Genomic DNA, 23903 nt, shown 5'->3' on the forward strand with positions numbered 1-23903 from the left:
AACCCACCCGGTTAAGCGCAATTGGGGTGGCTGGGAAGATGAGGTCTGGTACGGTTCGTGACAAGTGACACCAGTATGGATCGGGTTTTTACTTAGATACGCAGATGTCGGAGTTATGAATGATTACCTTCTTTTCATTCTTGTACTTCAACGATCTCCACCGACTGTTTACCACCAGTTGAGCTGAGAACAGGCGTTCTCTTCTTGCAAAGTGTGGAAAATAGGAGGTTAGAATTGCAAAATGCCTTTTACTTTGTTAATATTTTTACCGACAACGCAGGCTGCTGACCGTAGTGGTAAAGATATTTCCTAGATTCTGCCCTTACACTCCCTCTTTCTCCCTATGCTCCAGCCTGCCTGCCCTTCTCGCTCTTCCTTGAATTTGTCAGGTCTGCTACTTCTCCTGGGCCTCTCCCCAGATCTGCCTAGTTTTTACCGATACTTCGTCAGTTCTCCGCCTGAATGTCACCCTTCTAGAGAGTCCTTCTTTGACCACCCCGATTAAGATAGCAAGCTCTACCCCAGCCCTGCAGAACCACTTTATCCTTCTTTCATTTTCTACATAGTGGTCATTGATGTCAATTAACTGCTCATTGATACTGCTCCATGAGGTCAGGGGCTCCGTTTTGTTTTTTGCTGTAATGCCCAGGCCATGGGACAAGGCCTGGGACAGAATAAATGATCAGTTAATGTTGTTGAATAGATGAATAGATATGTTGGTTGTTGTTTTTTTTTTTTCTTTTTTCATGTGATGTGTTGGCAAAGTCTAAAAAGAATGAGAATACGCAGTATATGTCGAAATGCCATTTGTTACAACTTTTTTCAGGGGCAAAGTGGTAACATATATGAAAAGTTCAAATGTACGTACCCTATGATCCCCAAATTCCATGATGTATAATATAGATAATTGCAAATAAACACAAATATGTTCATTGCTATATTGCTTATATGTAGTAGTGAAAAACTGGATACAATCTAATGATATATTAGATCCAGTCTCACCTTTTAAATACCATGGGCTGAAATAAACACTTTCAAAAGAATGTACGCACATGGAATGAGGACCAAAATATATTGTAGTGGATACTTATGGTTTTATCTGACCAGACTCTCCTACCCTTTATAATCACCCTAAATTGACCACTCCCCCACCTCAGGAAGGTCACGGGAGCATCGAACTCACACTAGGCCAACTGAAGCATCTTCCTGGGATTTGGAATTGGACTAAGGTTCTAGTATAATCTGGTTGCTCTTCTTGAACTCTTGAGGACCTACAAATCTGGGACTAGTTGGTGGCCATTTTCATTCAAATGAAGTGAGGAATCAAAAAAAAAAATCTGTCTTCAGTGAAAGAAAAACAGAGTTGATCACGAAGAGAAGAGACAGAAAGGGCCTCACAGCATTCATGGCCTATGTTCTGATTTTTTTTTCCAGGACCAATTTTATTCCTGTCCTTGGTGTGCAAATACCATGTACATTTGTAACTACATGTCTAAAAAGATCTACCCTAAACTATTAACAGGGGTTACCTTGTTACCATATCAGGCAGGGCAAGGAAAAAATGAGGACTTCCATTTTTACTTCATATACTTTTAGCTGTGAAATTTTTTTTCTAAGTTACATGAATTACTTTTATAATAAAAAAAGAGTGCAATTTTTAAAAATCTCATATTAATACCTTTAGTTTATTCCTGGTTGACCAGCAATATAGAAAATGTTGGGTATACTATAGAAAGCATTTCATCAAGTTTTTTTTTTTTTCTAAATAGTGAGGTCTGTTGTGAGAAGTTGCTTATATGTAATGAAAGCATGTTGTGAAATGAAAATAATTTATATACATTTATTCATGAAATTTTTGAGCTTCTGCTCTCATCAAGACAGATACAGTCTCTGACCAGATGAAGCTTCTTATATAATGGAGGATTAGAGACATCTAGAGACATTTACAACACAGTGTAGGAAAGTAAGGGATTCTGGTTCCCAGGGTATCTAACACAGCCTTAGAGGTTTAGGAAATTTAAAAAAAAATTTTTTTTAACATTTATTCATTTTTGAGAGTGAGAGAGACAGAGCATGAGTTGGGGAGGGGCAGAGAGAAAGGGAGACACAGAATCCAAAACAGGCTCCAGGCTGGGAGTTGTCAGCACAGAGCCCTACGTGGGGCTCCAACTCCTGGACCGGGAGATCATGACCTGAGCCCAAGTTGGGCACTTAACCGACTGAGCCACCCAGGCGCCCCAAGAAAAGTTTTGTTTGTTTGTTTGTTTGTTTAAGCCAATTGGGAAAGAAGAGTTAAAGTAGAAAATGGAAGGTGATGGAGAGGTTGAGTGGTAGACTAAGCGAAGCCTTCCAGCCATAGGGATCTGCAAGTGCTCCAGGCTCGGAGAGGACAACTTGGAGTGTTCTGGAAACTGACAGTGGCTCCGTAAGGATGGAGACAAAAAGTTGAGAGATGGAAATTTGAGAGCCTTGAAAGCTATATTCTAGAGTCTGACTTGTGTACTACAGGCGATCAAAGGCGTTTGAAGGCAAGTGATGCAGTCAGATTGCGTTTCCCACAGCTTTCTGTGACTCCAGGGTAGAGATGGGCTGTGTGTAACCAACTGGAGAAAATTAAGGCTGGTGCCAGATCACTTGCCACAGGCCAAGTAAGATGATGTATCCGCGATGGCCTGGATAGAAATGGCAGCGCTGCCTACCATCGCCGCCCAGAAGAGGCGCTAAATTGGCATGTGTTTCATTGAGATGATTGGATGTAGGGGTGTAAGCTATACTTCCCAGGTGTCTGATGACATAACTCAAGAAGATAGGGAACCTAGGAGGTTAAAATCGGTTAGAGGTGCCAAGAGAACTCATGCGTTAAACTTGGACGAGTACAGTTACGTGTCTTTGAGACATTAAAGCGGAAACGTCCAGCAGGTTGTATAGGCACCTGGAGCTCTGCCGGGGCTTTCCTTTCTTCGCCAGAAACGTGCGCTTCTCAGTTCTTTCCAATTTCCACACCCTCCACTCCCCCGAGAGCACTCGGGAGCCGCGGAGGCGATCCCACGCATGCGCCGTGGCACCACGCACATAGACGGAGGGGGATACTTTTTCCGTAACCTGAAGCAACACCCTTCTCAGTCTCCATAAAAAAGGCGGGAACTAGCCAACAGGCTGAGGAGTGATGGGACGCGCGCCTCCTCACGTCCCGCCCATTTCAGCCTCTGATTGGTGGGTGTACTTGGCTCGTGGTGGAGGGACCTGCCACATAGGCTGTCAGTCTCCCGGGGGCGGGTCCGCGACGCCGGTCCTGCTCCCTCCTCCCCCACCCCCGGCTGCCGACGTGGGGAAGGCGGCCGCAGGCTGTTAGGGGCCCGGGCGTGGGTTCCGAGCGGGAGGGGGGATGGGAGGCCTGCGGCTGCTGGCGGTGGCCCTCACCTGCTGCTGGTGGCCGCCGGGCGGCCAGGGTAAGACCCTGCGGGGCAGCTTCAGCAGCGCCGCGGCCCGAGACGCTCAGGGCCAGAGCATCGGCCACTTCGAGTTCCACGGTAGGTGCGGGGGCGGGGAGCGGGATGCAGGCGCGTGGGCCCATCTCGCGGGCCGCGCCTCCCCCACCTCGCTTCAGGAGGCCTGGAGCCGGCGGCGGCGACGCGGGGACCTCCCCCCTCTCCCAGCCCACCCGGACTCCAGCGTCGCTGGCAGCCCTCCCCCGACCGCAGCTGCCGGAATCTTGGGCTGCTCGAATGCCAGCTCTGGTGTTGCTGCTCCCCACTCCCTAGTCTGCACCCTCCCCCAGGAGTGATTGTGTTCTGCGCTTGGAACGCCGCTTCGCCAGCCCTCCCCACACGCACGAAAGAACGGAGACTCTAATGCATCTTTCGAGATCCTTCCCTCAAGGAAGCAGGGTTTGCCCACCCCTGACTCAAACTGGTTGTAGACACTAAGGCACTGTACTTACGCGTTCATCGAAGCCCCAGAACTTAGATTTACTGGGTTTAGTTTTTGTTTTTAAGATCAATTTGCTCTAACCTCCTTGAAGCAGAGAAGTGTGGGAAACCAAATAAAACACCTGCTAATCTGGTGGTCACAATTGCTAGGTCAGATCGCTTAAAGTAGGAGATTGACTCTGGACCAGGAGGCCCGGAATTAACTTGACAGAAATGCTTGTAAGTGGGTCCTGGGAGCTTCATAATTTGTATCCTGTCTGGACCTTCTGAAATGAGAAGTGCATTTGATTCGTACTTTCTGGTCTCCCTCAAAAATCAATAATTCTTGAATGAATGAATTTGCAGTTCATTCTAATTTTTGCTTTATTTGCACTCTCGAAATTTAAGTGATTTTCTTGGTATGTACTCTTGCTACTCTATTTGACTAGTACTATATTGCAAATAATTATTTGCCTTGATGAGGTTGGGATCCTTGATTAATGTAGCTTTTAGCATGAAAAGATGCAATGTCAGACTGTGGTCCTAGAGAGGATTCTTAGTAGAAGATAATAGGAGCAAGAACCTATTTTGTGTAGGGAATTTAAAGTATTGGGAAGGTACAGAATTGGTGATGTAAAGAGGAACCTGAATTTTTTTTTTTTTTTATACTCAAAGTGTTTAAAACAACTGAGAAAAGAAAAGCAACCGTTTTCCAAAATCCAGTGTGGCACAGATCTTGAGTGAAGAAGAAACTCTAGAAACGGTTTTGTTATTATATTTTAGGTCACATTTTTAGTTTTTTTAATCAACTGGCTGTAACTGTACTTTGAATATTGACAGTGATAGTAAAGACATTACAATAAATGGCACAACCTGGACAGTGCTGGAAAATCTGGGCTATATGGAAGCTACAACCTGGATTATCACTCAAGACTAGCAGAGGACTTAGACAACCTGGATATTTCATGATGATATTTCATGAATATCATCATGATATTCCATAAACAGGAGAAACATACGTTGGGAATCCAGGTGTTTTAAGGAAGATTGAGGAATTGAGTGTTCAAGTATATTCACACACACACTCTCATTGTGTGTATTTATTACCAATTTTCAGTGACTTTGAATTCAGTAGAATAATATTACTAAATTACACTGAAATAATAAACTCTAACTCAGTGCAATTTAAGATGGTAAGCCTTTGAGTCACTCTTAAAATTATTGATAATTTGGGGAAACCTGGGTGGCTCAGTCGGTTAAGCGTCTGACTCTTGGTTTTAGCTCAGGTCATGATCTCACAGTTTGAGGGTTCGAGCCTTGCTTTGGGCTCTGGGCTGACAGTGCAGAGCCTGCTTGGGATTCTCTCTCTCTTGCCCTCTCTCTCTCTGCCCTCCCCTGATCTCACTCTCTCCCTCCCTCAAAATGAATAAACTTGAAAAAAAATCAAAAATAATGGGGCGCCTGGGTGGCGCAGTCGGTTAAGCGTCCGACTTCAGCCAGGTCACGATCTCGCGGTCCGTGAGTTCGAGCCCCGTGTCGGGCTCTGGGCTGATGGTTCAGAGCCTGGAGCCTGTTTCCGATTCTGTGTCTCCCTCTCTCTCTGCCCCTCCCCCGTTCATGCTCTGTCTCTCTCTGTCCCAAAAATAAATAAAAAAAGTTGAAAAAAAATTTTTTTTAAAAAAATAAAAAATCAAAAATAAAATAAAATTTTTGATAATTTGTAATGTGATCAATTTATGTAGGAGACTTGGACATTCTTTGATACATACTGTACGTTTAAATTTATTTAAAATGTTTAATTAGAGTAAAATTATAATAAAGTGATGACAGCAACAGAAGAATATATCTTAGAATGAAATAAGTCTCCAGCTTTTCTTCTCACCTAGAGGCAACTACTTTTTACCATTTCTGTTAGGGCCTTAAATGTAGTTAGTGTGTGCAACCAGGCTTATTCTGTAGTGTCTTACAGTATCTATTGTTCTGAAAGTTCTTTTGTAAAAGTCACAGATGTCACATTTTTTACATGGTCTAAAATGTCTACCCCCAAACTAATTTATTTAAACTTTCTTGCTATTAGCTATGCTTATTTTTTACATTAAAAGTATAGCTAAATATTAACATACATGTTACTTTAGAAAACAAGAGCAACTTTGGTGGGAAATTGCTGTAGATGGTTTATAAACAAAGATTAAAACCATGTGGAGTGGTTCTAAAAATGAGGCAAAAATTCTGTGACAGTGAATGTCCAGATATAGTGAAATGTCATCAGTTTTCCTCAGAAGTAGATGGAGACACCACAGGTTAAGTTTGGATAATTAATATGAATAGTCTCTTGACTTGCCTCTGAATGGGCTGTTCATTCTCATGTGATCTACCTTGTTAAGTGAGATTTAAGAAAAACTCTTTAAATTCCTGTTTTGATAAATACAGATGTTGAATTGTCTTGTCATTTCAGTTCCATACAAGACCAAACTCGTTGATAATTTTTGTTTTAATGTCAAGGTGACCATGCTCTTCTGTGTGTCAGAATCAACAACATAGCAGGAGCTGCTGGGAAAGAAGCTAAACTCTACCTGTTCCAAGCCCAGGAATGGCTAAAGCTCCAGGAAAGCAGTCATGGTTATAGTTGCAATGAAAAATTGTCCAAAGCTCAGTTGACAAGTGAGTATCTCCTTTTTCTTTTGATCATTGGATCTGTTTTTTGACTCCTGAATGTTGAAGTCTGTTGTTTATATACCAAGATGTTTCATGACACATCATGCTTTGATGACATTTTGTCTAGTACATTTTAAGCTGAAGTTTAAGGAAACCGACTTTTTCCTTGATCAAGGGGTAGAATGTCTTTTCCCTCCCTTTATCATTAAAAATTTTTTAAAAATATCTAGCTAATTTATAAAGGCATACTTTCATTCATTTGGACTTCTTACAAGTCACATAATTCACACCAGTATGGCAAATATATTTTGACCCAGTGGCAGCATGGAATGAATGATAGCATTTGTTGAATGCTTATTATCTGCTAGCACTGAGCAAAGCACTAAACATGTATTATCTCAGTTAATTGTATAATTTAGCCCAAGTGATGCTGTTTTGCAACATGTTACTAGAACATGGGACCTAATCATGTGGTGACACAGTATGTCATCTTGGGATGTACAAGCACCACATCATTTGTAAACTTCTAGATTTGCCTCTAGGGAAGCTCTGCTTTTATTATCCTAGTTGCCTGTATCCTGGAGCCCTTCCATTCTCATCAAGACTATCCCATGTATTAGGGTGCACTATCCAGAATTAGTGCAACTCTTTTTAATTTCTGTATAAATGAAGGGCATATACCATGCTACCCATGTTACCCGCTGGAAGTTAATTGGTTGTAGAAGACATGAGAAATGTGAAACTTCCATTAGAAGAAATAGGAATTATCCCTCTCCTCTCTCCCCTCTCCCTTCTGTAGGGAAACAGAATTATCCCTCTGTTTCCCCTACTGTCTTCTGCATATCAGTGAGTCTCTGAATCTTCTTTTAATTAGTCAAGTAAAACATTGCCATTTCTGAACTTTCAGCCTTCCTAGTCTTAGCAGCTCTCTTAGGTACCTCATAAGGTAGCTAGCTACAGTAGGATTAAGAGTAGAAGACCCCAGTCCTTGCCACCTCGTGTAGGGATCTCTTATTTAGATTTATGAGATGGCATTAACAGTATGTTGAAGAAGTCTCAAATGACTGGATTCAGATATCAAAGAGACAGTTATATAAACTTATTTACCTCTCCCTTGAATTTTAGAACTAACCTGGGAAATTTGTGCAAATGCTCATTAACAGTTATTTTTTCCTTTCTATACCAATTTGGTCATCTGAATGTTCCACATATGTATAAAAAGTTCTGGCCTTCCATTCCTACTCCTTATAATGTCCCAAACCAATTCATCCTCTTACCCATCTAGACCTCACCGTCTTCCAGTGTTCCCTGTTTCAGGAACCAACACCACCATCTATCCAGTAAGCAAGCTAGAAATCAAGGAGTCTTCCAACACTCCATCTTTGACCTCTCCATCTCCTTCCAGTCTATCAGTGAGTGACCTCTAAATCACTCTTGAATTCATCTACTTTTCTTCATCTCTGCCTCCACCACGTTATTCCAGTCTGCCATAATTTCTTGCCTATTGCAGTAGTGTCCCATGTGGCCACTGCTGCCGTGCTGGTGCCCCCCGGAACCAGAGTGATCTTTCTGAACAGAGATCACGTCACATTCACTTCTTACCACACTTATAAATCTGTCTTTTTCTACTGCTCTTAGGACAAAGACATGCCTCCTTAACCTGATTAGCAAAGCCATCATAGTCTGGCCAGTGTTTGCCCCCCAGTTCCGTCTCACAGCATTGTCCCCTCCTGCCTCATTTTATCTGTGGGCTTGTTCTATTTCAGTGCTACTCTGGGCCTTTGCACAGGCTTTTCCTCTCTTGTTCTTCCTTCCCTTTTTGGCTCCTTCCTACACTAAGTTCACATGTGAGTTTTTATAGCTTGTTTTCCTCCACAGCACATATTATAGTTACCACTTTTCATTTTATTTATTTGTTATAAAATCAGCGAGAGAAGCAAAGCTCTTCTGGTCTACCCATTCACTCATGCATACACTGGGCACTTTCATGCTTCATGTACTAGGCAAGGCACTTAGGATAAATCAGGGACTAAAATACACTCTCTTTGTCTTTATGGCTAGTGGGGGTCACAGGAATGAATCTGATCAATGTGAATAAATATGAAATTGCAATTGTGGTAAGTACTATGGATGCTACTCACATGGTGTTAGGAGAATGAAAACTTATAATATGTCTTTGTAGCTTTTACTAAGTATTTGTAGGATGAATAGTCATAGAGCTTAGGGCTTGAAGGGCTTTTGGTTTTGGTTTTTTGGTTTGTTTTAAAGTTTATTTATTTAGGGGCATCTGGGTGGCTCAGTCTTTTGGGTATCTGACTTCGGCTCAGGTCATGATCTTACAGTTTGTAGGTTCGGGCCCCGCATCGGGTTCTGTCCTGACAGCTCAGACCTGGAGCCTGCTTCAGATTCTGTGTTTCCCTCTCTTTGCTCCTCCCCACTCATGCTCTGTCTGTCAAAATAAATAAACTTAAAAAAATTTTTTTTTAACATTTATTTATTTTTGAGAGAGAGGGTACGTGAGAAAGGGACAAAGAGGGAGAGAGAGAATCCCAAACAGGCTCCACCCTGACATGGGGCTTGATCTCACCACTGTGAGATCATGACCTGAGCCAGTATCAAGGGTCAGATGCTTAACCAACTGAGGCCCCCAGGCCCCCCTTTTTTTGTTTTTATTTTAATTCAGTGTAGTTAACATAGTGTTATATTAGTTTCAGGTGTATAATATAGTGAATCAACAATTCTATACACTACTCAGTACTGATCATAATAAATGTTCTCTTAATCCCTTTTACCTATTTCACCCGTCCCCCCACTTTCCTCCCCTGTTTGTTCTCTGTAGATGAGAGTCTTTTTTTCTTTTTTTGTCTTTTTTTCTTTGTTAGTTTTGTTTCTTAAATTCCACACATGAGAAAAATCAGATGGTATTTATCTTTCTCCTGACTGACTTATTTCACTTAGCAGTAACTCTCTAGATCCATCCATATTGTTGCAAATGGCAAGATTTTATTTTTTTCATGGTTGAGTATTATTTCATTGTATGTCTATACCGCATCTTCCTCATCCATTCATCTATCAATGGACAGTTGGGCTGCTTCCATAATTTGGCTATTGTAAATAATGCTGCAGTAAACGTAGGGGTGTGTATATCTTTTCAAAGTAATGTTTTCATATTCTTTGAGTAAATACCCAGTAGTGCAATTACTGTATCATATGGCAGTTCTGTTTTTAATTTTTTGAGGAACCTCCATTCTGCATATAGTGACTACACCAGTTTCCATTTCCAACAACAGTGCATGAGGGTTCCTTTTTCTCCACATCCTCGCCAACACTTGCTATTTCTTACATTTTTTTTAAACCATTCAGGGAGGTGTGAGATGATATCTCATTGTGGTTTTGATTTGTATTCCCCTGATGATGAGTGATGTTGAGCATCTTTTCATGTGTCTGTTGGCCATCTGGATGTCTTCCTTGGAGAAATATTTATTTGTGTCTTCTGCCTATTTCTAAATTGGATTGTGGTTTTTTGGCATTGAGTTGTATTATGTATTTTAAGTTGTTTATGTATTTTGGATACTAATCCTCCATCAGATATGTCATTTGCAAATATCTTCTATTTAGTAGGTTGTCTTTGTGTTTTGTTGATTGTTTCTTTTGCTGTGCAGAAGCTTCTTATTTTGATGTAGTCCCAATCGTTTATTTTTTCTTTTATGTCCCTTGCCTCAGAAGACATATCTAGAAAAATGTTGCTTCGGCCAGTGTCAGAAAAATTACTACCTGTGTTCTCAAAAATTTTTATGGTTTCAGGTCTTCAGGACCCACATTTAGGTCTTTAATCCATTTTGACTTTTATTTTTGTGTCTGGTGTAAGAAAGTGGTCCAGTTTCATTCCTTTGTATGTAGCTGTCCAGGTTTCCCAACACCATTTGTTGAAGATATTGAGGGTTTTTTTCTGGTTGGTAGGCTGATTGCTTTGTATTTGGTACCTCAAAGTCTTTTTCTCTCTCCAGTAAAAACTTATGAGGCCATTTAAAGCTTTGACTTCTAGGAATTGATTTGTTTTTTTATATTACCTTGTTAATATTATACCATACCCTGTATACATTTGCAAAAACATAATTTTTATATCAGTCATATACCTTCAGTCCCAGAACTTATGGGTACAAGGAGACAGTACGGTGTGATGGAAAGGCTGCTAAACTGAGAACCATGGCTTGTTTTCTTTGAGCCTCACTTTACCTATCTGTACATCAGGAAAGTTGGGTTAGTTTTTGCTAAGGTTCCCAAAAGTCCTAACCTGATGTAATTCTAAATATAATTCTTCAGGATGGAGTTGAATCTATATAGGGCTATAACTTATGTAAAATCTCTAGCAGATGTTTCTTAGACTATTTTTCCTTCTTTTCTGTTCTTCTGTTGAGTGCAAGAGTATTATTGGAATGGAAGATCTCAGGTAATAAGAATTTGTGAGGAATGATGATTGTTTTGTTAAATTTGGGGACCTGAAATAAATTAAGTACTGGTAATATATATATATATATATCGCTTTTTACAAATCTAATCAATTCTTTTCCCAATACCAAAAGCCAAGTCTTAAGAAAATCTATATTCTCTACCTTTTACATATTAGTGGTCATATTTATAGTATGTTATTATTTAGAGGCTTTGGTGCATTGAAACACAAAACATATCCTTAAATGCATGACAGTGTAGTAGTACCACATATTTTTAAGTAATTTCTTGTAGAAATATTCTCATTTCCTGGCCATTAATGAGACTTTGAGGATTGAATAGCCTTTTACCTACTTGGTAATGTGTTTCTTAACTGTTTCTAACTCCTTTGAAAAACCTTGTGACTGTGAACTATGAAAAGACTAGCAGATTTGAAAAATCCTGTAGTGTCAGATGTTGCTTGTGAGTATATATATTCCCCCAAATTAATATTTGAGAAATTATTTTTCTGTCTTCCTTTTTCCTCTTTCAGTAATGTTATAAAACATCAAATTTTAAAACAATGGTAAAAACAATTTTGTAGGTTTTTAAAGCAAGCAAAGGAGACATTTAAAAGCACTGAAAATTACAACTGTATGTAAAAAACATTTAACAAGGAGGTTTGGGGTAATTTGCCGTCATATTACAAGAGCTAAATATTTTGCATATAAAACATTTTCAGTATTATCTTTTTACATCATATGCATAAGATTTCCCTTTGTACAATTGATGTGTTTTATAAATCATTTAAAGATATTAGCATTTTATTATTTTGTGTATTTTTGTTAACAGTATTCATTTTCTTTAATAACATGATTCGGCAACTAGCCATTTAACGTTATTGTCTGCAATTCAAGTTTTGTTAATATTTGAGATACTAATTACATCAGCATAGAACATGCATGCTGTGTGGTAGTCTTTTGTCTCAAAAACAATGAACATACAGTTTTGTGAAGAGGTTTGTTTCCCAGGCCTGCTAAAAAAAGGCCACAAGACAAAAACTGAAGGCCAGTATCACTTTTTGAAGCACACTTTTGTTTTTATTTGATGTAAATCTGCACAATTGAAAATGAAACATTAAAGAGTATATTGGTGAAAAATATAATAGTTAATTTTTATTTTTATGTCATCTTATCTAAGAAAAAAATCACAAGTGATGAAATAGCAAAGTAGCAGAACCGTTATATTATGAGGTCCAAATTATGTCATTGTGAGCTGCACAGTTCACATGCCTAATTTCTGAACCACTGGTGATCATATATTGAATTCTTGTTAAAGGTCTTCAAATATTTATCAGAAACTAGAGTCTTTGCTACGCATTTCAAGAAGCTATACAGTAAAAATAAATAAATAAGTAAGCAAAAAAAAAAAAAAAACCGCAGTATAAATGCCAGCCAATTTAAGATAGCCCCCAAAAAACAATGCTGTGGCATTATTAATAAAATCAGCTTGTCCGCTTCAACTGCTGTTAATGAAATTCCCAGTTGTAAAGTTTTAAGTCCTCAAAATTTGAATCCTGACTAGATAAATCTGTATCTCATTTTAAAGACCATCCATAAGTAGTATTTTTTAAACATTTTGTTAGGAACATTTCCATTCATATAGATATGTTGAAAGTGTACTACAACTAACATCTGTATATCCTGGCTTAGATTCAATAATTGTTAATATTTTGTTACATTTGCTTCTTATTCGTACGTGTGTGATTTTTGTTTTAAATCACAGCATAAGAAAATAAGCTGTGGATGTCATGAGCAGTTTGCCCCAGCATGTGTCTTATAAGAGTGAGGAAATTCTTCCGTTAGCATTACCATTATGATGCCTAAGAAAAGGAGTAAGTTCGTAATATCCTCTAAAATCTCTTCCACATGCAGATCATCAAGTTTATCTCAACAAGTGTCTTTTATTTATTAAAAAGTATTTTTTCTTCAATTGAGAAAAAGATCAGGACTAGCTGGCCTGCTGTGGGGGCAATCTAGAGTTGGAGATTGGGCCCATCACTATCTTACATTTTAAGAATACTTTGTATAGAATCAGACTCTTTAGGTAGGATTTTTATATACTGTCTCATTTGCTCCTGACAAGAACTGTGAGCCAGACAGGTCGGGTACCTTAATTTTACTACTGAAGAAGCACATTTCGAGAGGTTAAGCAATTTATTTGCTGAGTCATAAAGTTATTAAGTAATAGCACCAACTCTGCTACTTTTTTTATTCTATAGTGTGTTTGAGACATAACCCTCCTACGTGAGAGTACCTCGTAAGTCAGAATCATAGTTTCAGATTTGGAATGCATATTAGACATCATTAAGTGTTTCTCAGAAGGGGTGCTGTTGACATTTTCGGTGGAACAGGTCTTTATTGTATGAAATTTTACCTTGGATTACATGCGGTTTGGCACAGCCTCCCTCCAAGGACCTTGTCCACTATTGTGACAACAAAACTGTCCCTGCACATTTGCAAATGCCCTGGAGGGGAGCAGGATTACCCTGCATAGAGAACCATTTATTGGTATAACTACCTGTTTTAAAGAAAGGAAAAGGAGAATTATCCTTTATTCAGCACCTACTGTATGACAGGTACCATCATACGTGACTCCTATACCTCAGTGCTTTCTTCCGCTCCTTGCTCCAAGTATTATCTCCATTTTACAGATGAAGAGAGTAAATGTCATTGCTTGTACATCTTGCCCAAGTTTACATGGTAGGTAAGTATTGGAAGCCAGGGTTCAAACACAGATCTGTGTGATGCCAACTTTCATGAACCTCCCCGTTCCCCCACGATATAGACCGGGCCCAGTATGACAACTCTTACATTCCCATCATTTCTATTTTTCCACTTTGAGTATCTTTTTAATGAATAATCAATGAGAAAAAGATTTTGGAAAATCGTTTGAAGGTATATGTCAGTCATAGTTTTTAGATACAGTGATTCCCTGAGTTGAATGTTCCATTTTAAATTTAACGCAAATATAATTTTCAAAAATGTCTCTGCGGCGGTTACACAGCTTTATGAATGTACTTAATGCCACAGAACTGTACACTTCAAAATGGTTAAAACAGTCATGTGTTAGGCATGTTTTACCACAATAAAAAAGAAAATATTTTTAGTGTTGCTAATCCACATGAAAATCTTGACATACTTAAAATTCAAATTCAGAATTTCATTGAAACCATTCTACCCATTTGTGATGCTTCACAGGACTTTTATAATGACTCCTTTGGTTAAGATAACACTATTTTTATCTACCTTAGGATTTACAGACCTTATTCCAAAACTACACCAGGGGTTTGATTTTCAAGGTAATAAGAACTAAACAAAACTGCGAATTGATTATATGACTAAAACAACGAATACATTTGCGAACTTTGCTTTGAAAGTGCTATTTTCTTTCTCTTTAAAGTGGCCATGAATCAGACTGAACATAATCTGACTGTGTCCCAGATTCCATATCCACAAACGTGGCACGTGTTTTATGCAGACAAGTATACATGCAAAGATGACAATGAGAATTCTCTGGCAGAAGATATCCCATTTGAAATGATGTTACTAAACCCAGATGCCGAAGGGAATCCATTTGATCATTTTAGTGCTGGAGAATCTGGTAAGAATATATACTCAAATGTATGTTCTAAGTATAGAAAAAGATTGATGCACAAATATCTTCATGTTGTGTTTTTAGAATATTAAAACTTAAAAGCAACTTAAGTGTGTAGTAGTAGGCAGATGGTAAATGAATCCTTTAATAGCATTTTAATAGCTATACTATTAAGTTAAAGAAGCAGAACGCTAAATTTTATATTTTACGATTTCAAGTATGTTACAAAATGCACAGAATTATAACAGAATGTTTGTATATTTTGGGTGGTAGTATTATGGATGATTTTTAGTCTTCTCTATACATTCTAAACCTTTTTTTGTTTTTATGATAACGTAGCATTATTTTTATAAACAGAAAAATGTTAATAAATTGAGCAATCTAAATTGGAAAACCAATTTTTAAGTGAGATAGAAACTGACCTATTTTTCCCAACTTGTTTAAACAGATTAGGGATTATCTTCATAGGAGCTTGCAACCATTTTAAGAGTGATCAAAGTTTATAATGTTTTCCAAAATCAGAATTACTCCCATAAAATATGCCATCAAAATTTTAGGTCGTGGGGTGCCTGGGTGGCTCAGTCACCCACTTAACTCAGTCAGTTAAGTGTCCCACTTCGGCTTAGGTCATGATCTCACGGTTTGTGGGTTTGAGCCCTGCGTCGGGCTCTGTGCTGACAGCTCAGAGCCTGGAGCTTGCTTCGGATTCTGTGTCTCCCTCTCTCTGCTTCTTCCCCATTCATGCTCTGTCTCTCAAAAAGAAATTTAAAAGGTTAAAAAAGGGGCGCCTGGGTGGCGCAGTCGGTTAAGCGTCCGACTTCAGCCAGGTCACGCAGTCGGTTAAGCGTCCGACTTCAGCCAGGTCACGATCTCGCTGTCCGCGAGTTCGAGCCCCGCGTCGGGCTCTGGGCTGATGGCTCAGAGCCTGGAGCCTGTTTCCGATTCTGTGTCTCCCTCTCTCTCTGCCCCTCCCCTGTTCATGCTCTGTCTCTCTCTGTCCCAAAAATAAATAAACGTTGAAAAAAAATTTAAAAAAAAAAAAAAAAAAAGGTTAAAAAAAATTTTTTTTTAAATTTTTGGTTGTGTATTGCTCTATGGAAGTAAGATTCCTAGCCCAAATAGAAATGAATGACTTCTTGCGATTAATGATAGACATGCTATAAAGTATTCTAGCAGACTTGTAAATCAGCGTGTCAGAATGAAAACTAAGATCTGTAGACTGTCTATCAAAGAAAAGGATTAGGAGTTTACTTCTTACTGAGTTCATTACCCATTTGGAAGAATCAGTCTGCTTAGAGAAAAATTTCAATCCCATTAAATCTCATTGACCATCATGGTGAGTGGGTATAGGAAGAACAGGAATTGAGGCTACATTAGATTAAACCGGTTGTTTAGTTCAAAGTGTAAATTGTCACAGCTAGAAATGTAACTCGAGGAGCATGTGTTACGGGCAGTAGGTCACCAGTAACTTAACATGTGGAAAGATGAATTTTTTAAACTATCTTTTAGTCTAAAAACAATGTTTACATAGTGACAGAGTGCCAAACATTTTTAAATAGTTAAAAAGTTCTTTCTGTGAAGGAAATGACATAAGGGTAAGCCACTCAAGTTGTTTTTGAATGAAGATGAACTTAAAAGTTAAATTTTACTTAATAGTGCTTTGGAGCAGTATGGATCATTATTGGAAGTTAATTTAGTCCTACTGTTTCTTTTATCTTTATAACATTTTCTGTATTGGGAAACGCATTGATGAAATCCAGGTCTACTGATAGCATTGGATGGACAGTTGGATTAAATTGCTTGTATGGTCCCTTTTAACCGTAAGTCTTCACTATTTCCTATGACACTAATTTTTAGGACTGGTAAAGGCTCAGAGGGAAGTAATGCTCTGCTGTGGTCCCTGGATGTGCAAACCCTACAGCCTAAAGCGGAGTTCAAATCTAATAGCCCTTTCCCCTCCTGCCCTTCCAGCAATATGGCTTCAATTCAAGAGGTGGTTTTATTTATTGTGTGGATCCATGAGACTCTGCTACATCCTGATATGCTTTTTTTTTTTTTTTGGCTTCCTTACCCAGACTCCCATTTTTAGTCTCTTTCTCATTCCTAATTAGACTTCTGAACATTGACTATAGGCCATAGAATGATCACGTTTGTGGCCTGTGCCACTGAACATCAGTCATACTTGCCCTGGCTCACCCTGAACCCTGCCTACATCTTCCATTGTTTTTCCCAGCATCCTGAATTATGGCTAGCTTTGTCTTTAGTGTTCATACAAACTATTCCGATTCAGCTCTTAGTCCTGACTCCTTCTGACCTACCTTCTCCTATGACTGATTTTGATTTGATGCTTATACTTATGTCTAAAATCTGTCTTATACTAGAATGGAGAAAGTTACATTTAAACAACGGGCAAAATGTCACTATAGTATGTATTTTCATTAAGCATGGGATTCTGTGCAAGGCTAATCTGTGGGGATTGATTATTAACAAGTGCCAGAAATACTCAGAAGTATTCAGATTTGTTATATAGCTGGCTTCATTCCTAGGGATCACATCATTTTATTGATTAAAATGCCTAGGAGCCTTAAAATATGATTAATTCCACATTGCCATGAGAGATGTGATGGTTTACATCGAAGTCTAAATCAGTGGTTCTCAACCCATCACTGTGCATCTGGAGAGCTTTAGAAAATATATAAATGTCCACCCTCTGAGACTCCAATAGATTGGCTTTTGGAGTGGAAGCCAGGCAACTATAGTTTGTCAGAGCTTCAAGTTGACTCTAATGTACAGAACCAGTGACCTAAAAGTCCATATTCCACATTGTTTTGGTATTGTATTGGTTTTACAGTACAGTCTTGAGAGGGATTCTTCCTACAGTATAGGAAGCCTCAAGGTATGGAATTTATTTCCAGGGAGTAATCCCCAGTTAGTTCGTCTTAGAAACTTCTTCTCATTTGTCTTTCTTTCCTAAGTAGGGAAAATTGATTTGCTATGGTTTTTACTGAGAATTGACTACTAAGCTGTATGTCTGAGGGGTTTGAATTACATAACCTGGTGCGGATAGCTGCAATCAATGCTACGCATTATTCTGGTTAGATTTTATCATTTGTTTCCTTTCAAACCAATTACGTGTTTTGTGTCTATCAAACTTCGGTTAAGCTCCTATTTCACAGATTGGTCTAGGTTAAAAAAAAAAAAAACCATTAAGGCAAGTATGATGCCACTTGATAAAACACTACATAGGAATATTATGCTTTAAGGTAGAATAAAGTAGAACTGCTTCTTAAAAAAATTAGAATTTTTGTTAAAAAATCAGCACTGTATCTGTGTTGTTGTTAGAGACGAACAGAAGTAGACTCCTGAGAGTTAAAGCATTATCATCTGAAGTAGACTGGTTTTCATCGCAATAATATTATAATATTATTCTCTGTTACGTCTGCCATCTCACTGTTTTTTCAAGATTCCAGATACTAGCTCTGGTAACATGTTGGCATGCTTTTGGTTGAAAGTAACAGAAAACTCGAATGCAGGTGGTACAGACAATGAATGAATTATCAGGCAGAAATTAATTATCTTACATAACAAGAATTTGTGAGGCTTCCTCATGGTGGTTTAGTCAGCGTGTCTGTGTCCTCCTGTCTTCTGACTGTCCGCGTTGTCCGTAGGCTAGCTCCCTCGTGTTCAGAGTTAACTGCGGTTCACTGTGTGGGCATCGCATCTAGATAACGGCAAAATTCAGTATCTCTTTTGAGAGCAAGGACACCTTCCTCAGAGGCTCCCTCGTCGCACTTCACTGGGCAGAACGGGGTCACATGCCTTTGCTCTACAGCATCCTAAGAGAAATGTAAGTGAAGGTGTCAAAGAGGGTAGACCGACGTGTCAGAGTAAAGGGTTAGGCTTCCCTCTTACTGGCAGGAGTGTTGGAATTTCTGTGATCAGTTGAGACTGATCCAGATCCATCTTGAAACACTTCAGGGTGGTGTGGACACCGGGGCTCTGAGGCTGCAAGCGGAGCGGGCAGGCGGGAGTGGGCCAGTGCCGTGGCCATGGCCGGTGACTCTCCCCTTGTCTTACCCTCTTTCCTCTCATCTCCCGTCCTTCAGCTGGAGCTGGGTTTTTCGAAGCTGTGCTGTAAGTTTTCTTCCTGCTGAATTTGGCCAGCGCTTCTTGCTGTGCAGCTTGCCTTAAAACCCACACGTTTTCTCATAACATGTGTTTGCCGCCTGCTGCATACTCATTTGATGGCACTTTTCTTCTTCCGTATCTAGGTGAGAGTTAGTGCCTGTTTTAGGATTAGAATATAATCTCACGGTGAACAGATACAGACTGCTTTCTTGTGATGGATGGTGGCAAAATAAAAATTGATCACTGAAGAGAAAAAAAACCACTTTTTTTTTTGAGAGCAACTTTATTTAAAAGAACAGTGAGTGCAGAGTCAGCATTTTATCTTTAGACTGTCTTGTGGACAGGGTCAAGGTAAGAATAATTTATGCAAAACTGAATGAACAAAGTACAGGGCACAGGTGTCCTGAGCTAGTTCAAGTTATTTAATATATTATCTGAATGAAATAATTTACTAGTTACAATGTTAGCTTTTCTGGAAGGTACACTTGATCTTGAATAATCCTAAAACATTTTTTTGCTGCTGACATGCTTTCAAAAGTATCCTCCTCCGATATTATTATTCTGTTTACTCAGTACATAGTCTGAGGATTTTCTTTTCATGGTAGATTTGTAACCTAATGGAGTCTGAAACTTTATCTTGTAATGGATATTCTGTAAAGCATTATAAATAAATAGAATGAAAGAATGCCATAATTAAGTCTTCATACTAAGGAGGAAAAATAACGAAGATTCGAAAGGTAGACTAGCATAAAGAATTTTACTGACCCAGTGATAATATGTTTAGCGTATTTTCTGTCTTGTTCCATTACTATAACAATTCTGGGCTTATTGTTCCATTATTTCTAAAGCTGGAATACTTTTCTATGTAAGGAGTTTAAAAAGAAATTATGCCTCTTCAGTTATTTGATCTTCTCTTCCTGAAGTCTAAACATGCTTTTTCACCTGGAGGAGAGAAATGAACTAGCGACGTTTATATATGTAGAGCAGGAGAGACACCCAGTGGCTGAAATACTTACCTTTTTTTTTTTTTTCCTCCTGACCATGCCAAAAACATGATTGAGATCGAACTGTGTATTGACTGTTTTTCCTACTATTTGCATCTTCTGGATTGCTTTTTCAAAAAGAATACTCCTTTCTCTGCCTGTTGATTGGAGTTTACCTCAAAGGGGAAGCTAAAGCAGAGTCGGTGTTCATGATCGATAGAGGTGATTGGGGTTTAGACTGTTCGTCCTCAGGCTCAGGAGAGGCAGCTCTGCTCACAGCCACCATCACTAAGCACCAGTGTTGTTTAGATACAATATAATATAAAATCGTAGTATTATAGACTAGCTAGCCCTCTGGTTTATGATAAATTTTTTCCAAATTTTCTGAAAAATAACACAGCTCAAAGATTCCAGGTACTGCAGAAAAAGGGGTATTTCTCTTGTGGCTGCACGAAGACTGTACTGGCAAGCTGCTAGTAGGAACTAGAGCCTGCTTAATGACTGGCACCGTTTTTAATATAAAGTCTGTTCACTTACTTGGTTCTTGTTACCAAGCAGCTCCCTTTGCTCTTTGGAAATTTCTGCTTACTCAAAATATTTCTTTCACTGTGACCTCATTCGACTTCTTTGGTCTGTCCCAACATCAGCTCCTTTCAACTCCAGTTTCTATTGCCTGATTCTTTCCATGTTTTGTGGTTTGATTTCCTGAGAGAATATGATTAGCCTAACTTACCTTGGAGAACCAAATTAGACTGGTGGCCAGTGGCTCGTCTTTGGATTGCTGGCCATCTGGTCAGGTGTTAAACAGTTTTAAGTCAACTGTAGACTGGAGGCTTATGGTCTCCATAGGATTTCCTTTTTGACAAGAGCTGAAGACAGTTGACTTCAGAAGGGGACTCTGGTCATAACAGGTATTTTGAAACTCTCTCCAACTGAAAATGTAAGGTAATGGTACATTTCAGAGTTGTGTTTCTGCATCAGAATCACCTCATAGGCTTATTAAAACACGCTTGCTGGTCCCCTCTCCCACAATTTCTGATACGGCAGATCTGGGATGAGGCCCAAGCATGTGCATTTCTAACAAGTTCCCTACTGCTGCTGCTGGCCCAGGGATCACACTTTGAGAGCCATTGTCAGGGTATATTAAAGTGTTGTTGACTGAATCTGTTCCTAACTTTCATATGGAAGTAATCCACTTTGGGGGTAAAAAGTATGTCTCACAATGCTGAAATCCTTGTTTTTACTGTTTCCTAACAAAACTGTGATCTTACAGTTAGTCTTCGGGCTTATCCCCCGGCCTCTATGCTTTTTTATATATTGACTTTACCTGCTTTTAGTTTAATCTGCCTTCTTATGTTTAAATCTTTATCCCACAGTAAAAAAATTGTTTTAAGTTTCAATAATTTCCCTTTTTTTTTCCTTACAAAAGTGAATGCTATGACTCCAGTGAAAAAACAAGTTTTAGAAATATATTGGCAGGAAGATTTGAAAGCAACCCTGCACTGTAAGTGGCTTTGTTTGACTGAAGCAAGCTCCTTTCTTCTCTCCACAGGGCTACATGAGTTCTTCTTCCTCCTAGTCCTTGTGTACTTTGTGATTGCCTGCATTTATGCTCAGTCATTGTGGCAGGCTATTAAGAAAGGAGGACCCATGCACATGATTTTAAAGGTCCTGACAACTGCATTGCTGTTACAAGCTGCTTCGGCTTTAGCTAATTACATTCATTTTTCCAGGTAACTCCAAACCACTAAAACTGTGTTCATCATTATGTCTAATTAATCCTAATTAGTTCACCAAAATTATGCCTGCTTTGATTACGAATAATCTTTTCACATTTGTAATTTACACTAATACTCTTCTCTTCAATTCCTCAGTTACTCCAAAGATGGACTAGGGATACCTTTTATGGGAAGTTTGGCAGAATGTGAGTATCTTTCTGAGATTCATTTTTTAAAACATAAACTTGCTATCTGTTTATTGTTTGTTTTCCCTTTTTGTACATTGTTTTTTGTCATAATACAATTTTTCTATCCAAGGTTGGTTAGAATTCAGCTCAACTGAAAACATGTGTCCTGTTTAACTTCTTTTTAATTATCAGTCATGTGCGTCGTTCTTCATTGTTTTTGGAGCATATTTATATACATTCTCTCACTTTAAGTAAAAACTCACTGAAGTAGATACAATTAGCCTTGTGTTCCCATGTGTCCTATTCCCATGTGTCCTGTTTAACTTCTTTTTAATTATCAGTCATGTGCGTCGTTCTTCATTGTTTTGGGAGCATATTTATATACATTCTCTCACTTTAAGTAAAAACTCACTGAAGCAGATACGATTAGCCTTATTTTGCACATAAAGAATCTGGGCTCGTTGACAGGAAGTACATTTCCAAATGTCAGCAGCTTTTGAGCAGTAAAGACAAAAGTCAGACCCAAGTTTTCTGATCCCAGAGCTGACATTTGTAGTCCTATTTTCAACCCTTTTTTGACTCTTTTTCTATTTCTGACCCAGAGCCATAGAGTACACCTATAAGTGAACTGACCTCACATCTCATTCTTTTATTTGTATGAGGAACTTTCATGAAGTAATTTTTCAATTAAGCATGATGGGAAAAATAGTCAAGATTTGCTCTAAAAAAGCAGATTCTGAATATGAAACCATTCTAGGATTTACTTTTTTAAATATTTCCATAGTTCTGGTCTCCTCTCTCTTTAATAGGGTAGCTTATGGTAATCCCTGTAATCATCTGAAGACCTGTTTATCCTCATCTTGCTGCCTGTCTTAAGATTCTAAACCTTCTAGAACCTGTTTTCCTAGTGAAGAGAATGTGTGCTGGTCACCTCCTGGCCACGAAAAAGAGTTGCTTCTTTTTGAACGTTATTGAGAACTCTGGTTTCTCTTGCTCTTGTCTCTTAGGCGACTTAGGATGTTTAACAGAACCGTAGAATTTTAAATCTGAACAGAACCTTAGAAATAATTTAGCTTATGCATTTTAGAGAGGTAAAACACACAAAAGCCCATCACGGGCAAGCTATTACCAAAATCAAAGACTTTTGGATTTTTGTGAGTGTCTGCTATATACAAAACAGTTTTGTTTTTTTTTTTTTTGTTTTTTTTGGCTGTCTGGCATCTTCACTGTAGGTTTAAAAGCAAAAGGTTTTTGTGTGTGTGTGTTTTTATTTACAGTAAATCAGCGTTGCTAAATTTTGGTGTTCTGACAACAAATTTGGTTTAATGATTAAATCTCAAGATTTTTAATAAAATCACACAGAATGGGATTTTTGTGTGATCTGCTTTTTTTATTTATAGTTATTTTTCAGAAACAGATAAGCAGTGTTCTACCTATGCTTACAGTTATGGTATTCTATCAATATGTGTATTACTTAGTATACAGAGAAATGAGCCAGAACATCAGGGTTGCCCCCCCCCCCCCGGTATTTGTTTTTGCTAATTAGCAATTTATGCAGGAATATTTCTTTGGCTGGCTTCTTTAAGTAACTGAATATGTATTTGTGAGATGTTTAATAAAAGTATTTGGCATCACTGTCACTTGAAATCTGTGGTGAAAGAAAACTGCTTGATCTGAAAGGTCATGGCATTTTGTACCATTCAAATGTCATGATAGTTCATTATCAGAACTCACTATTACAAGTATATGAGCATAAATGTAGAGTCTTCAGTTTTAATTTAGAGGGCAGAACAGTGGTCATTATATATCTGAAGAGGTGTATCGTGAATAGGTTTTCAGCTTATAAGTTGCTAATATGTTATACCACAGCTAGTTTTATCCATTTCTACAAGAAAATCTTTATATGAAAGAAAGAAAAGCTGTAAACATCCAAGGTATGGATGGCAATTTGAAGAAAGTTTCACTTTGTTCAGTTCTGGTCACGTTTGTGCCAAAGTCGGTATCAAAATATACTATGGTGAGAAAGTGATCATCTTTTTTTTTTTTAAATCCATAAATACCAGCTTCCAAAGTAAAAATGCATGGAACTTGGAGTATTTGGAGATTGTTGTTTTCTTGAAGCTGGAACCGGATGTGGGTGGTCTCCTTGCTACTTGTTTAAAGTAGCAGCCTTTCCCTGCAGTGTACGTGGTGGCCGCCTGGTGGCACATCACACCAGGGCACGGATCATTTCGTTTC

The 23903-nt window shown here is 38.6% G+C and overlaps 1 protein-coding gene across 4 annotated transcripts in view; it reads left to right on the forward strand.

The window, feature by feature from the left end:
* The first annotated feature begins 3323 nt into the window (after nucleotides 1-3323).
* The window catches only part of GPR180 (G protein-coupled receptor 180), a 53679-nt gene continuing 33099 nt past the window's right edge, over nucleotides 3324-23903 (forward strand). For all 4 annotated transcript variants that reach the window (XR_007153824.1, XR_007153825.1, XR_007153823.1 and 1 more), the window contains exons 1-5: nucleotides 3324-3530; nucleotides 6411-6569; nucleotides 14454-14654; nucleotides 21312-21492; nucleotides 21634-21683. Coding sequence is in view for 1 of the 4 variants with exons in the window: in XM_047865724.1 (XP_047721680.1) it covers nucleotides 3386-3530; nucleotides 6411-6569; nucleotides 14454-14654; nucleotides 21312-21492; nucleotides 21634-21683 (736 nt within the window). In the remaining 3 variants the exon portion in view is untranslated. The remainder of the gene's footprint in view (nucleotides 3531-6410; nucleotides 6570-14453; nucleotides 14655-21311; nucleotides 21493-21633; nucleotides 21684-23903) is intronic.

The sequence above is a fragment of the Prionailurus viverrinus genome, chromosome A1 (genome assembly GCF_022837055.1).
Source record: "Prionailurus viverrinus isolate Anna chromosome A1, UM_Priviv_1.0, whole genome shotgun sequence".
NCBI lineage: Eukaryota > Metazoa > Chordata > Mammalia > Carnivora > Felidae > Prionailurus > Prionailurus viverrinus.